Source organism: Xenopus tropicalis, chromosome 2 (genome assembly GCF_000004195.4).
Source record: "Xenopus tropicalis strain Nigerian chromosome 2, UCB_Xtro_10.0, whole genome shotgun sequence".
NCBI classification, from domain to species: domain Eukaryota; kingdom Metazoa; phylum Chordata; class Amphibia; order Anura; family Pipidae; genus Xenopus; species Xenopus tropicalis.
In genome coordinates this window covers 163,003,405-163,018,193 of record NC_030678.2, presented here as the reverse complement: position 1 = coordinate 163,018,193, position 14,789 = coordinate 163,003,405, and the positions used below count along the sequence as shown (strand labels likewise).

At 39.4% G+C, this 14,789-nt stretch overlaps 1 protein-coding gene across 1 annotated transcript in view; it reads left to right on the top strand.

The window, feature by feature from the left end:
- Window positions 1–14,789, top strand: part of cntn5 (contactin 5) — a 778,158-nt gene that overhangs the window by 750,038 nt on the left and 13,331 nt on the right. The window contains exons 22-24 of the mRNA XM_018091747.2: window positions 903–1,012; window positions 12,002–12,188; window positions 13,031–13,143. Coding sequence (XP_017947236.1) covers window positions 903–1,012; window positions 12,002–12,188; window positions 13,031–13,143 — 410 coding nt within the window. The remainder of the gene's footprint in view (window positions 1–902; window positions 1,013–12,001; window positions 12,189–13,030; window positions 13,144–14,789) is intronic.

Sequence of the window (14,789 nt, the reverse complement as noted above, 5' to 3'; positions counted from 1 at the left end):
AATGGCTGCTGGAGTAATTCCTGTTTGGGAAAAATAAAGAGGATTTTTGAATGTAAACTCGTAAACAAACGATTCAAGCATAATCTTGACATTTTACAATGTCAAGTTCAACGTTCAAGGCCGGAAAAAAAACAAATTTTAACAAATGTGCCCCCAAGTATATAACCTAGAGAGCGGATGACAGCCCCCTTTCTATTACAGTTACTTGGACCCCTACTCCTACCCCATTTCCCTGATTTTTGTTTCTTTCCCACCCCTCCTCCATATACATTTTTAAATCTTATAATCTATGTTGTAAAACAGAAAATCTCAAATAAAAACAAAGTGAACAAAAGATAATAATAGTAATAATATAATAATAATAATAATTATATTTGCGAGTGTCTGTTAATTACAATTCTAGAAAGGGCTTCCTATAGTTCTGGCTGATGCACAGAATTACATGCAACATATAGGGGCACATTTACAAAGGCACGAATGCTCGAGCGTACATGAGAACGCTTCGAGCGTATTTTCGCCAATTTTTTCGGGCGATCGGACGACTTTTTCGTACGCCGGACGACTTTTTCGTACGCCGCACGACTTTTTCGTACGCCGCACGACTTTTTCGGACATTTGCACAAAAAAATCGGAAAGGTTTACAATTGTTCGGTACGAAAATTTCTTGACTTTCGGATCGCCAATACGATATTTTCGTGACTAATACGATTTTTTCGTAAGCATTTTCGTGATATTTGCAATCTTCAGAAATTTTCGTTTCCAATCCGATTTTTTCCCATTCGTGATTCGGATTCGTGGATTAGTAAATGTGCCCCATACACTTATAAATGTGTACTTTTTATATGCCATTTGCCATTTTATTGCTAATATTGTATATATATATATTTTTTTCAATTTTACAGAACCAACTACTGCCCCTGCAGATGTCAAGGGTACAGGCTTGTCTGCATCGGAGATCGTTGTTGCATGGAAACCAATGAAAGAGAACTTAGGAAAATCACTGGGATATGAGGTAGGCTTGGGCAATACCACATGGTCCTTCTGTTTGCAAAGCCGCCATAATTAATTGCCTGTGGGTTTGTAACTTTTCTACTAATAGGACGATGATCATTATAACGCTCTTTTCAAACTTTTCATCAGAGCTAAAGTCCTTGAATTTCACTCCGCAATTCTGTATACTTTTGGCTGCTTTCTACCGTTTCACGTTTAGGACCTGCCAATAAATCCATGCTGCTCAAACACATACACGGGGTATTTTTTGATTAAACTAGTCATGTGTAAATGTAGTTTCACATTCACAGAGCCATTGATTTGCTGTATCTCGTTGCTAACCAGCAGAAACATCTCAGGAAATAGTCCCAAATTAAAAAAAAAAGAATCTTTGGTTTATAAATAATAACAATTCAGTGTCGGAGAACTGGATGGAGACTTGAGAAGAGAATGAGAGGGGGGGGATTTTCTGGGCCCATCGAAACAATTTTGTTCTGTATCCAAAATCTAACTTGTTGACAATGACAATTATGAGATCTGACAATTGTGAAACAGGAGGAAGGGATTGCTTTTAATTAGGCTTGCCGGAGAGACAGCCTTCACTCCCTTGAGCAGTATTGGGTTTTTTTAGCCAAGGAAGTTTCATTGTTATCTATCCTCCCAAGCCCAAATCAAAACAAGGAAAAAAGAAATTGACAAAATAAAAATAACATAAGATCTCATGCTGCAAACATAAATTAATAAAAGTGGATAAAAAAATCAAAAGCTTTGATATATTTGATAAAGCTCAAAACAAGTATGATCTTTAACTTCTTTTATTAAATATTTCTTTTCTTTTTTTTTCTTTATATTCATTCCTATCCCATCAAATTAAAAGATTAAATAAAGCTATTTCTGGTTTAATTAGTTTAATTACGCTTTGCTAAATCCTACTTTGAATTTTCATTTTATTAACATTCACATATTACTATTAAAGCCACTGTTTAACCAGCACATCATTTAATTTCCCTAGTGAATAAGGTTGGATAGGCTTCCATAAAGGCTAAAACACTTTTCATTTATAATTGTCTGGAAACAACTTGTAAAATTATATGAGCAGAAGAATATAAATATATATATGTACGTATGTATGAGCACAAATACTTTTTTATTTCTATAATGAGCACTTTATTTTGTGTCGGTTCTAGCACTTTGCATTTGCTATTGTGTTTGTAAATGAGCCTCTGTTCTGTTAGAACCTGTTTGCTCCATTAAAAAGCCTGGTACAGGTATGGGATCCCTTATCCGGAAACCCGTTATCCAGAAAGCTCCGAATTATGGAAAGCCCGTCTCCCATAGACTCCATTTTAATCAAATAATTCAGAATTTTAAAACTGATTTCCTTTTTCTCTGTAATAATAAAACAGTACCTTGTAATTGATTCCAACTAAGATATAATTACCCCTTATTGGGGGCAGAACAGCCCTATTGGGTTTATTTAATGGTTAAATGATTCCCTTTTCTCTGTAATAATAAAACAGTACCTGTACTTGATCCCAACTAAGATATAATTACCCCTTATTGGGGGCAGAACAGCCCTATTGGGTTTAATTAATGGTTTATTGATTTTTTAGTAGACTTAAGGTATGGAGATCCAAATTACAGAAAGTCCCCTTATCCAGAATACCCTTGGTCCCAAGCATTCTGCATAACGGGTCCTATACCTGTACCATGTCAAGTTTATACAACTTTCAAGGTAAAAAAAAGTTTTTTTAGTAAATGTGCCACTATAGTAAAAAGCTGAATACAATCAATTAATATGTTGTGAAAATAACCCAGAACCTGCAGGATAGTAACTGGTACTCATTGGTTTACTAATATCTAACACCAGTTTTCCTGGCTTTGTGATATTAAATGAGAGGGCGTCAACCATTCTGTTCATAGGGGAGACTTACAGTTCTATGCAATGACCTACATCCCAAAGCATATCGCCAGCGCCCCAAATCTAATTTCATTCCTCTCTTGGGAAAAAGAAATGATAAGATATATTGACACACGTTATAGGGAGCTGCATTGCTTGGCATATAAAACTAAGGGGCACATTTACTTACCCACGAACGGGCCGAATGCGTCTGATTGCGTTTTTTTCGTAATGATCGGTATTTGGCGATTTTTTGGAAAATTGTCGCAACTTTTTCGTTGCCATTTCGAATGTTGCGCAAAATTTGGCAATTTTTTCGTAGCGTTACTACTTGCCCGAAAAGTCGCAACTTTTTCGTAGCTTTCGCGCCGAGTACGAAAGATTCGGATTCATTCAAGCTTCAGTATGGTGACTTTTCTTGGGCCAGGTTGGAGCTGCAGGGTGCCATTGAGCCCTATGGGAGGCTTCCCTTGGGCCGGGTTGGAGCTGCAGAGTGCCATTGAGCCCTATGGGAGACTTTCCTTGGGCCAGGTTGGAGCTGCAGAGTGCCATTGAGCCCTATGGGAGGCTTTCCTTGGGCCGGGTTGGAGCTGCAGAGTGCCATTGAGCCCTATGGGAGACTTTCCTTGGGCCGGGTTGGAGCTGCAGAGTGCCATTGAGCCCTATGGGAGACTTTCCTCGGGCCGGGTTGGAGCTGCAGAGTGCCATTGAGCCCTATGGGAGACTTTCCTTGGGCCGGGTTGGAGCTGCAGAGTGCCATTGAGCCCTATGGGAGACTTTCCTTGGGTCGGGTTGGAGCTGCAGAGTGCCATTGAGCCCTATGGGAGACTTTCCTTGGGCCGGGTTGGAGCTGCAGAGTGCCATTGAGCCCTATGGGAGACTTTCCTTGGGCCGGATTGGAGCTGCAGAGTGCCATTGAGCCCTATGGGAGACTTTCCTTGGGCCAGGTTGGAGCTGCAGAGTGCCATTGAGCCCTATGGGAGACTTTCCTTGGGCCGGGTTGGAGCTGCAGAGTGCCATTGAGCCCTATGGGAGACTTTCCTTGGGCCAGGTTGGAGCTGCAGAGTGCCATTGAGCCCTATGGGAGACTTTCCTTGGGCCGGGTTGGAGCTGCAGAGTGCCATTGAGCCCTATGGGAGACTTTCCTTGGGCCGGGTTGGAGCTGCAGAGTGCCATTGAGCCCTATGGGAGACTTTCCTTGGGTCGGGTTGGAGCTGCAGAGTGCCATTGAGCCCTATGGGAGACTTTCCTTGGGCCGGGTTGGAGCTGCAGAGTGCCATTGAGCCCTATGGGAGACTTTCCTTGGGCCAGGTTGGAGCTGCAGAGTGCCATTGAGCCCTATGGGAGACTTTCCTTGGGCCAGGTTGGAGCTGCAGAGTGCCATTGAGCCCTATGGGAGACTTTCCTTGGGCCGGGTTGGAGCTGCAGAGTGCCATTGAGCCCTATGGGAGGCTTTCCTTGGGCCGGGTTGGAGCTGCAGAGTGCCATTGAGCCCTATGGGAGACTTTCCTTGGGCCGGGTTGGAGCTGCAGAGTGCCATTGAGTCCTATGGGAGACTTTCCTTGGGCCAGGTTGGAGCTGCAGAGTGCCATTGAGCCCTATGGGAGACTTTCCTTGGGCTGGGTTGGAGCTGCAGGGTGCCATTGAGCCCTATGGGAGACTTTCCTTGGGCCGGGTTGGAGCTGCAGGGTGCCATTGAGCCCTATGGGAGACTTTCCTTGGGCCGGGTTGGAGCTGCAGGGTGCCATTGAGCCCTATGGGAGACTTTCCTTGGGCTGGGTTGGAGCTGCAGAGTGCCATTGAGTCCTATGGGAGGCTTCCAAAATCATGCTAAGTCTGAAAGTTTCGCCCGCTGCTTACGAGCGCTCAATACGAAAAAGTCGCGACAAGATACAAGCGCATCGTAATGGCTACGAAAAACTCGTGTTTTTTTGCGCAAATCGTATTGATAACGAAAAAGTCGCGACAATTTCCGAAAAGTCGTAAAGGCGTCGAAAAAATCGCAAAAAATCCGAAAAAGTCGCAAAATGTTCGTTTTCCAATTGGAATTTTTCCAATTCGGATTCATGGGTTACTGTGGTTAGGGTTATTGTGCCCCTAAATGTAAATGTCTTTCTACTTGGGGGAAACTTTCAGCAGGGTTGTTTTTATTTGATGTTTCACTGTGTCCTGTAATGCACGGTGACTTGCTTTATAGAAACAGATTGACTTGGCCGCATTGCTGCTGCATTAGGATCCTGTTTTGCCTTCCCCACCGCTGCCATTTATTTAAATGTTCTTACCGTGAACTTAGTGAATTATTATGTTCTGAAATGCTTAATGGATGCTTTCACGCTTCTGTGGCTTTTTTTATAACCTCAACTGCTTCAGAAATAAAGGCGCTGATTAGTACGAGGCCATCCTACAAGCTAAATATCTCACATCAGCAGAAAAGTTAATACCTACTCTTAAATTTTTATCCTATATGGTTTTTTTTTTTTTTTTATGATTTCACTTGCAAACATTGGGCGGCAACTGCTGATAGAAGGAAAAAAAGGAAAAAATCCGCACATTTTTATGTTGGCTGGAATAATGATGATTATAACTATAATCCTATACATAAAAGTGTAGTGCTGTACTTTTGCTCCGGTTTATAAGGCTAATATTTTGTATACCGTTGCCTTCCTTTCTTGGCTCCCTATTGTGTTATCCACCAGTTTCTAACTCCCTACCTAGTATTACAGAAATAATATATACAGGTATAGGACCTGTTATCCAGAACCAAGGGTATTCCGGATAAGTGATCTTTCCGTAATTTGGATCTTTATACCTTAAGTCTACAAAGAAATCAATAAAACATTGATTAAACCCAATAGGATTATTTTACATCCGGTAAGGATTAATTATATCTTAGTTGGGATCAAGTACAGGTACTGTTTTATTATTACAGAGAAAAGGGAATCATTTAACCATTAAATAAACCCAATAGGGCTGTTCTGCCCCCAATAAGGGGTAATTATATCTTAGTTGGGATCAAGTACAGGTACTGTTTTATTATTACAGAGAAAAGGGAATCATTTAACCATGAAATAAACCCAATAGGGCTGTTCTGCCCCCAATAAGGGGTAATTATATGTATGTGTATGTATATCTTTATTTATAAAGCGCTACTTATGTACGCAGCGCTGTACAGTAGAATTCATTAATACAGACAGGGGGTTAAAGATAATGGATAAATACAAAGTACAACAATAAATACAATAAATACAAAGTGCAGTTGCAATAAGAGTCAGAAACACAAGATGAAGGAGGTCCCTGCCCCGTAGAGCTTACAATCTATATGGGAGGGGTAACTAACAGATACAAATAGGCAGATATAAGTGCTGTAGGTCACAGTGGGTGACATTACAATATAAGTGCCAGTTCCCAGATCAGGTGCTGGGCGAGTGCTCCAAAAGGTAGTCTTTAAGTTTAGTTTTAAAAAGACTGAGGGAGGATTCTCTCCGGAGGAAATCAGGGAGGGCATTCCAAATGTAAGGGGCAGCAAGGCAGAAGGGTTTAAGGCGGGAAACAGCAGTAGTAGTGGGGGGCGCAACCAAGCGGTTGCTCTGCGAGGAATGAAGGAGTCGGCCAGGAACGTACGGAGACACCAGGGAAGAGATGTAGTGAGGAGCAGAGGAATGGAGGGCTTTGAAGGTTAAGAGAAGGAGTTTGTAAACTATTCTTTGTTTAAAGGAACAGTAACACTAAAAAATAAAAATGTTTTAAAATAATTAAAATATAATGTACTGTTGCCCTGCACTGGTAAAAGTTGTGTGTTTGCTTCAGAAAGTCTACTGTAGTTAATAGAAATAGCTGTTGTGTAGCCATGGGGGCAGCCATTTAAATTGAAAAAAGGAGAAAAGGCACAGGTTACATAAGAAGATAACAGATAAACTGTGTAGAATACAATGGGAATCTGCTACTTATCTGTTATCTGCTTAGTAACCTGTGCCTTTTCTCCTTTTTTCAATTTAAATGGCTGCCCCCATGGCTACACAGCAGGGTATTTATATAAACTGCAGTAGTGTTTATGAAGCAAACACACAACTTTTACCAGGGCAGGGCAATAGTATATAATATATTATTTTAATACACTTTAATTTTTTGGTGTTACTGTTCCTTTAACAGGAAGCCATGATAAGGCCTTTAGCAGGGGAAGGGCCTGAACTCTCCTGGGTGAGAGGAGGAGAATTCTGGCAGCGGTGTTTAATATAGACTGTAGGGGGGAAAGATGGGAATTAGGGAGGCCGGTTAGCAGCAGGTTACAATAGTCAAGTCGGGATAGGATGAGGGCGTGCATGAGCAGCCTAGCTGTTACAGTAGAAAGAAAGGGACGAATTTTGGCAATATTGCGTAAGAAAAAGTGACAGGTTTTGACAGTGGTGTTAGTATGGTCAGAGAAGGAGAGACTGGAGTCAAAGATCACCCCCAAACAACGCATGGAATTGGTTAGTTGGGATCAAATGCAAAGCACTGTTTTAATGTTTGTATGACAAAACTACGACAAATCTGAAAAAAAAAATTGCTAGCTAAAGGCTGTCAAGGTCATGAAGAAGTCAATGGCAAGTATCCTTTTACAAGTGGAAGAACTTTGTTTCTTTGTTTTGTGATTTTAGAGGTTTTTCAGGAGTTTTGTGTGAAAATATGAAAAGATTGTGTTTTTTGAAAACAAAATAGAATTTTTCAACTTGATACATGAAAACTGTGATTTTTTTTCGAATTGTCACACAAAAACCAGCATCAAAAATCCAAAAACATTTAAAGTCTTTTAGAGAAAGGAAGGCACATCTGCCATTGACTTCTACATAACCTCGGCAAGTTTTAGATGGCAAATTGTCAGAATTGTCACAGTATTGACGCATAGTAAATCTCGAAAAAGATTAGAATCAGGAAAAAAAAAATTCTGACCATTAGTAAATGGCCCCCTAAGTAATCAAATACCTTACAATAATACATTTAGGGGCAGATTTACTAAAACTCCAGCATTTCTCCTTTTTTTACTTTTTAAAAATTCAAATAAACTCATTTCCACGAATGTCTGGAATATATGATCTGGGCAAGTATTACTTGGCGAATTGTCAGATTTTTAGCTGTTTTTTGTCGCACAGTAAATCCCGAAAATGACGCAACTTTATTTCTGTAATTTTTAGAGCTAAAAAATCTGAAATCAGAAAAATCTGAATTAGAAAAAATTAAAAATCTGAGCATTAGTAAATGGCCCCCTTATAGTGCTTTATCACGGAACTAAACATAAGTGCCCTGTGCAAAGTGCACTTTCAGACCCTAATTGCTATGTTATTTAGCAGTACCCTGTGCCCCAACTCTGGTCATGCCCATTCCCACACCTTGTGTCTCAACCCTTTCTCCTTGTAGAGTGTAAGCTCTTTTGGGCAGGGCTCCCTTCCCCTCCTGTATCGGTTACTGATTGCTTTATATGTTACTCTGTATGCCCAATGTATGAAATGCAGTAATTTCTTGTAGAGTGTAAGCTCTTTTGGGCAGGGCTCCCTTCCCCTCCTGTATCGGTTATTGATTGCTTTATATGTTACTCTGTATGTCCAATGTATGAAATGCAGTAATTCCTTGTAGATTGTAAGCTCTTTTGGGCAGGGCTCCCTTCCCCTCCTGTATCGGTTATTGATTGCTTTATATGTTACTCTGTATGTCCAATGTATGAAATGCAGTAATTCCTTGTAGAGTGTAAGCTCTTTTGGGCAGGGCTCCCTTCCCCTCCTGTATCGGTTATTGATTGCTTTATATGTTACTCTGTATGCCCAATGTATGTAATGCAGTAATTCCTTGTAGAGTGTAAGCTCTTTTGGGCAGGGCTCCCTTCCCCTCCTGTATCGGTTACTGATTGCTTTATATGTTACTCTGTATGTCCAATGTATGAAACACACTTATTGTACAGCGCTGCGGGATATGTTGGCGCTTTATAAATAAATGTTAATAATAATTTACCTATAATGCTGCATTTCCCCCCATAATTCCAGGGTTATTGTAGCTGTGTTTTGAGTTTCGTTAAAATGGATGTAATTGCACTTTTATCTTGATGCAAATGGATGAAAATTGTGTCTATAATTTTAAGATTGGGGGGGGGGGTGTCATCACTTCCAGAGTGACGTAAGTCTACTGATTCAACCCACTGGGGAATTCTAAAGCTGTTCTCCAGCACCAATAGATGCACCATTCATTAGAAAATAGTCCATTTTAGAGCACCTGCACTTGTAGATATGTTTATAAATAACCCTGAACAGATTCTATAGTCCCTGTTCCTAAATGAGATCCGTACTAATATGGAATGCACACTAAAGATATGTTTGGTCATTAAAGCCGATGAAGAATTGTACACGTTCATAAGGTCACCCAACTGGTGTACTACAATTCCAATTATTTCCAAACTCAATACATTTCCTTTATCAACTGGATAACTAGACTTATAGTGTAATTGTTGGAGAGCTGCATGTTGAAGGTTCTTGTGCTTCTGAGCCAGATGAGTCTGTTCTTCTCCCCGCCTCTTGTGTTTTTTGTGTGCCTTCCTGACAAATTATTTATGTGTGAATGACTCAATATGACAAGATTCCTTCTATGTCTGCTAATATGAGTTTTTCCCGTCACACGAAATTCACATTATCTTTGAGCACATAGTGATACCCTACTGAGCTGAGAAGGTGTAAAAAAAAACCCATTGTGTTTAAAAGCACTCTGTTTGGGATGAATCCATTTAATATATCTTTAGCACAACCAATAGCAATATAGATTTTCTATAGAATATAATACCAATATACTTCGGTAGATGCCGCCATCATATGGAAAAAAGGAAACATAAGCAAATTGTGGCGAAATATTGTTTCACTTGAAAAAACATAGTCCAATCAAAGTGCATTTAACAACTTGGTATCCAATCAGTGTCGGATTGGGACCTCTGGGGCCCACTAGAAAACCTTAGATATGGGGCCCACTCTCCAAACTATTTTTCCTCCTTTCCTCACCCAACCTCTTTATTCTCCAAGTCTCTTTTATTTACATGCTAGCAGCTATTCTTCCATCTATTTCTCCTCGGAAATTGGGAATGACCATGAAACAGGCCAAATCATCAGGAGCAGAAGGGACCACTGATACCTGGACCCATCGGGAGCTTTCCTGGAATCCTGGTGGCCCAGTCCGACACTGTATCCAATTGTTATATGTTATTTGCTGTAGAGGTCTTGAGTGTTCAGATTCTCAATGGAAACAACAAAGATATCCCCTCCCTTGTGCCTTAACTTCCCAGGCATTCTCTGCAATGCAATCATGACCACCCTTGTCCAGCCATTATTCCACTAGGGGGCAAACTTCACAAGTTGGGAACCACCTATCTAAAACTTGCTGGTAAAAAAAAAGCACACAAACTTGGTCAACTTAAGCACTCACTTAAAACTGTATTATCATTGGGGGTCAAGCAATGAAAAATGCCCATTCTGTAAATGGATTCCAGATTTCTCTGTTTGGATTGCCATACATTAAGCATGCTAAAAAACGAATGTAAACACTAAATAAACCCAAGAGGATTGCTTTGCCTCCGATAATGATTCATTATACCTTAGTTATAATCAAGTACAGGTACTGTTTTATTATTACAGAGAAAAGGGAATCATTTAACCATTAAATAAACCCAATAGGACTGTTCTGCCCCCAATAAGGGGTAATTATATCTTAGTTGGGATCAAGTACAGGTACTGTTTTATTATTACAGAGAAAAGGGAATCATTTAACCATTAAATAAACCCAATAGGGCTGTTCTGCCCCCAATAAGGGGTAATTATATCTTAGTTGGGATCAAGTACAGGTACTGTTTTATTATTTCAGAGAAAAGGGAATCATTTAATCATTAAATAAACCCAATAGGGCTGTTCTGCCCCCAATAAGGGGTAATTATATCTTAGTTGGGATCAAGTACAGGTACTGTTTTATTATTTCAGAGAAAAGGGAATCATTTAACCATTAAATAAACCCAATAGGGCTGTTCTGCCCCCAATAAGGGGTAATTATATCTTAGTTGGGATCAAGTACAGGTACTGTTTTATTATTTCAGAGAAAAGGGAATCATTTAACCATTAAATAAAACCCAATAGGACTGTTCTGCCCCCCAATAAGGGGTAATTATACCTTAGTTATAAGTACATGGTACTGTTTTGTTATTAAAGAAAAAGGAAATATGTAATTTTGAATTATTTGATTAAATAGTTCAGAGCTTTTGGATAAAGGCTTTTAGATAATGGAACATACAGTACCTGTGTATATATATACATAAGTGTTATCATTGGACATAAGTATACTTAGAATATGTGAAATAAAGAAATTGGTGAATTAGTTAGAGTAGGACCCCTGAAATAAACATAAACCTTAAAAACACACACCTGGAGGTGCTTCCCAAACCGAGCAGAACCTCCATAGAGCATACACTCCACCTTCCCAGGCAAACGTCAATTTAACCGATATCAGACAGCCTTCCTAACTATCTCTGACAGACACATGTCCCACTTTGAGCAGAATTCACCTCATTCCTACTCTTCTTAATGATGTTTTCCTAAAAAGACAACCCACATATCCTTGGGTGTTCTGTCAGCCTTTATCTATCACTTTGACATGGCGCTTCTCTTGATGGAACAGGAGAAAGTAGGACATACTGCATCTGATACCTTCACGAATCACTGTACCGTGTTGCTTCTGTTTACTGGTTGGAATTGTGGTAGATCAAGGCATCTTTCAATTGCTTTATAGTCTTTTGACTATTTGTCAGTTTTTATTTTATCCTTGTTGCCCTTGCCAGCAAAACAGTCATACACTAGAGCACCGGCTGAGAGTTTCAATGAGTCATGAAGTAATAGGGTGAAATTCTGACTTCAGACATCTGGGTGGGTCACTTAATAGCATTTAGGCATAAAACCGAATCTACAAATCCCTCATGTTTAAATTAGCCGGTTAATTTTTTGACAGAAGGTCCCTTACACCACTGGGAGTCCTCTGCCTTCAATCTCACCAATAAAGAAATAAAGTGAAAACTTCACAGCTGCCAAAATTAATCTTCAATGTGGTCACTGTTGGCAGGTTAGTTACTGGAAAGATATGGAGCAAGAGGAGGCATCGGAAAAAGTGAAAACTGCAGGAAATGAGTCGTCCGTCATTCTGACAGATTTAGATGGAAATACATTGTATCACATCACAGTGAGAGCATACAACAAAGCAGGATATGGGCCACCAAGCGCCGCGGTGCGTGCCGGGACCAAGAAATCTCGTAAGTAACCTGCCTTTTCCATACGTGTCTTAGATTTGGACTTTAATAGGATCCAGTCACCTGAACCGTGAAATTGCCATGTTCTATGTACACAATCTGTTGGTATTATATTCCGACTAAACTGGGTTAAGTATTTATGACACAGAAAAAAAGAGGGATATTGAGGTATATAAGCTATGTATAGGTTCACTGAAGTATGGTAGCTTTTAAATTGGCCATTGGGTAGAAGAAAAAATACTGTAGCTTACTGGGATCCAGCTATGCAACCAGAAGCATTTTCAAAAAACAGTCTACAGAAAAATACAGCTAATTAAGGCAATACTTTTTTTCTACACAATCAGCCATTGATACCTTCAAAGGTTGCGTCAAGAAGCCTTCTCCTTCCTCTATGGAACTCTATGGAAAGGCCTTATGGAACTTGCCTTGTATCAGTTGCATGTCCTCTCTTTTAGGGTTACCTAGACTATCCTCCTTGGCTGTATTGAGCAAATTTCCCTCCTCTTCTCTTCTTTATAAAACGGCATGCCAAGATAAATTGTCTGGTCTAGCCAGATGCAAAATGATATTCTCTATTTCTTGCATCAATGACCCATAGTATACACAAGCCAACATTTTATTAGGTGCTGTAAGTATTGCTTGCCAGTTAATCCTGTTGCTTAGCTTGTTGTCTTTTGGTATTGCCTTTCTGAATTGCTATAGACTTTTTATCTATCTCTGTCTATCTATCTATCTATCTATCTATCTATCTATCTATCTATCTATCTATCTATCTATCTATGTATCTATCCTGTGTCAGTGTATGTGTCATTAATACATGTCTTTTCTTTCCTTTTCTTTTTTAGCTCCTAGTCAAGTACCAAGCATTTTGAAGTGGATCCGAAATGGTTCCCATGTGTCTTTGGGCTGGGAAGCTGTTAGGTCATTGGCAAATGAATCGGATGTCATGGGCTACAAGGTCAGACCACTTAACAATTTTTGTGGCCACCAATACATGCATACACCATCCATTAATTAATCATTAATTAAACCCAATAGGATTGTTTTGTCTCCAATAAGGATTAATTATATCTTAGTTGGGATCAAGTACAGGTACTGTTTTATTATTACAGAGAAAAGGGAATCATTTAACCATTAAATAAACCCAATAAGGCTGTTCTGCCCCAATAAGGGGTAATTATATCTTAGTTGGGATCAAGTACAGGTACTGTTTTATTATTACAGAGAAAAGGGAATCATTTAACCATGAAATAAACCCAATAGGGCTGTTCTGCCCCAATAAGGGGTAATTATATCTTAGTTGGGATCAAGTACAGGTACTGTTTTATTATTACAGAGAAAAGGGAATCATTTAACCATTAAATAAACCCAATAAGGCTGTTCTGCCCCAATAAGGGGTAATTATATCTTAGTTGGGATCAAGTACAGGTACTGTTTTATTATTACAGAGAAAAGGGAATCATTTAAACATTAAATAAACCCAATAGGGCTGTTCTGCCCCCAATAAGGGGTAATTATATCTTAGTTGGGATCAAGTACAGGTACTGTTTTATTATTACAGAGAAAAAGAGAAATAAATTATTTGATTAAAATGGAGTCTATGGGAGATGGCCTTCCCATAATTCAGAGCTTTCTGAATAACAGGTTACTGGATAACGGTCCCATACCTGTATTACAGTGTTTCTAGTTTTTTTTTCATTTTGTTCATTTAAAAGCAATCAACCAACAGCCTATTTGCCTAATGGTTTGTAAGCATTATCTAGAGATTCTTCGACTGCAAATTGATTCCAGTCCCTAAGGACGCCCGCAATAGAAATGTGTTGATAATGCTTTTACATAGGTCTAATGATCATTTTCCAGCTATTTACACATACTGAAAGATCTATTTTCACCTTTACTAACAGCGAGCATTAGTAGATTGAGGGGAATACGTAATGCTTTGTTTTTCTGCAGCTAAAAAGTCAGTACATGTATTAGAATAAGATGCCAACAACATCCCTGTATCAGGATACTTATTGGGAATTGGGCTCTTTTAACAGCACTACCTTCCCTTTCAGGGGCCACTGTCGGCTGAAAAGGTTTTATGCACAGGATGGGTGATATTTGTATTTCTTTTACATAAGTGGCAAATGTATTTAATTAAAAAATAAAATAAAAATGTTAAAAAGCTGCAGTTTTGATGCCAGTTGCACAAATCACTGCAAAATATCAATCACATATACAGGTATGGGACCAGTTATGCAGAATGCTCCGGACCTGGGGTTTTCCACATAACAGACCTTTCCATAATTTGGATCTCCATAACTGAAATCTTATTTCTTATAATGGAGTCTATGGGAGATGGCCTTTCCGTGATTTGCAACTTTCTGGATAAGGGGTTTCCAGATAAGGGATCCCATATCTGTATTCTTTTTAATTAAAAAAATGCATCAGTAGGGGGGAAATTCAATCGCAATTGATTGAATTTGGCCACAAATCATGGCAATGAAGCAGTTAATAATGAATACATGTGTCCCTATGGGGTGTATTTATTATGCTGTGTAAAACGAATTCGCCAAAAAAACGGAGTAAAACACTGTGTAAAATAAATGGAAAAGATCGCCA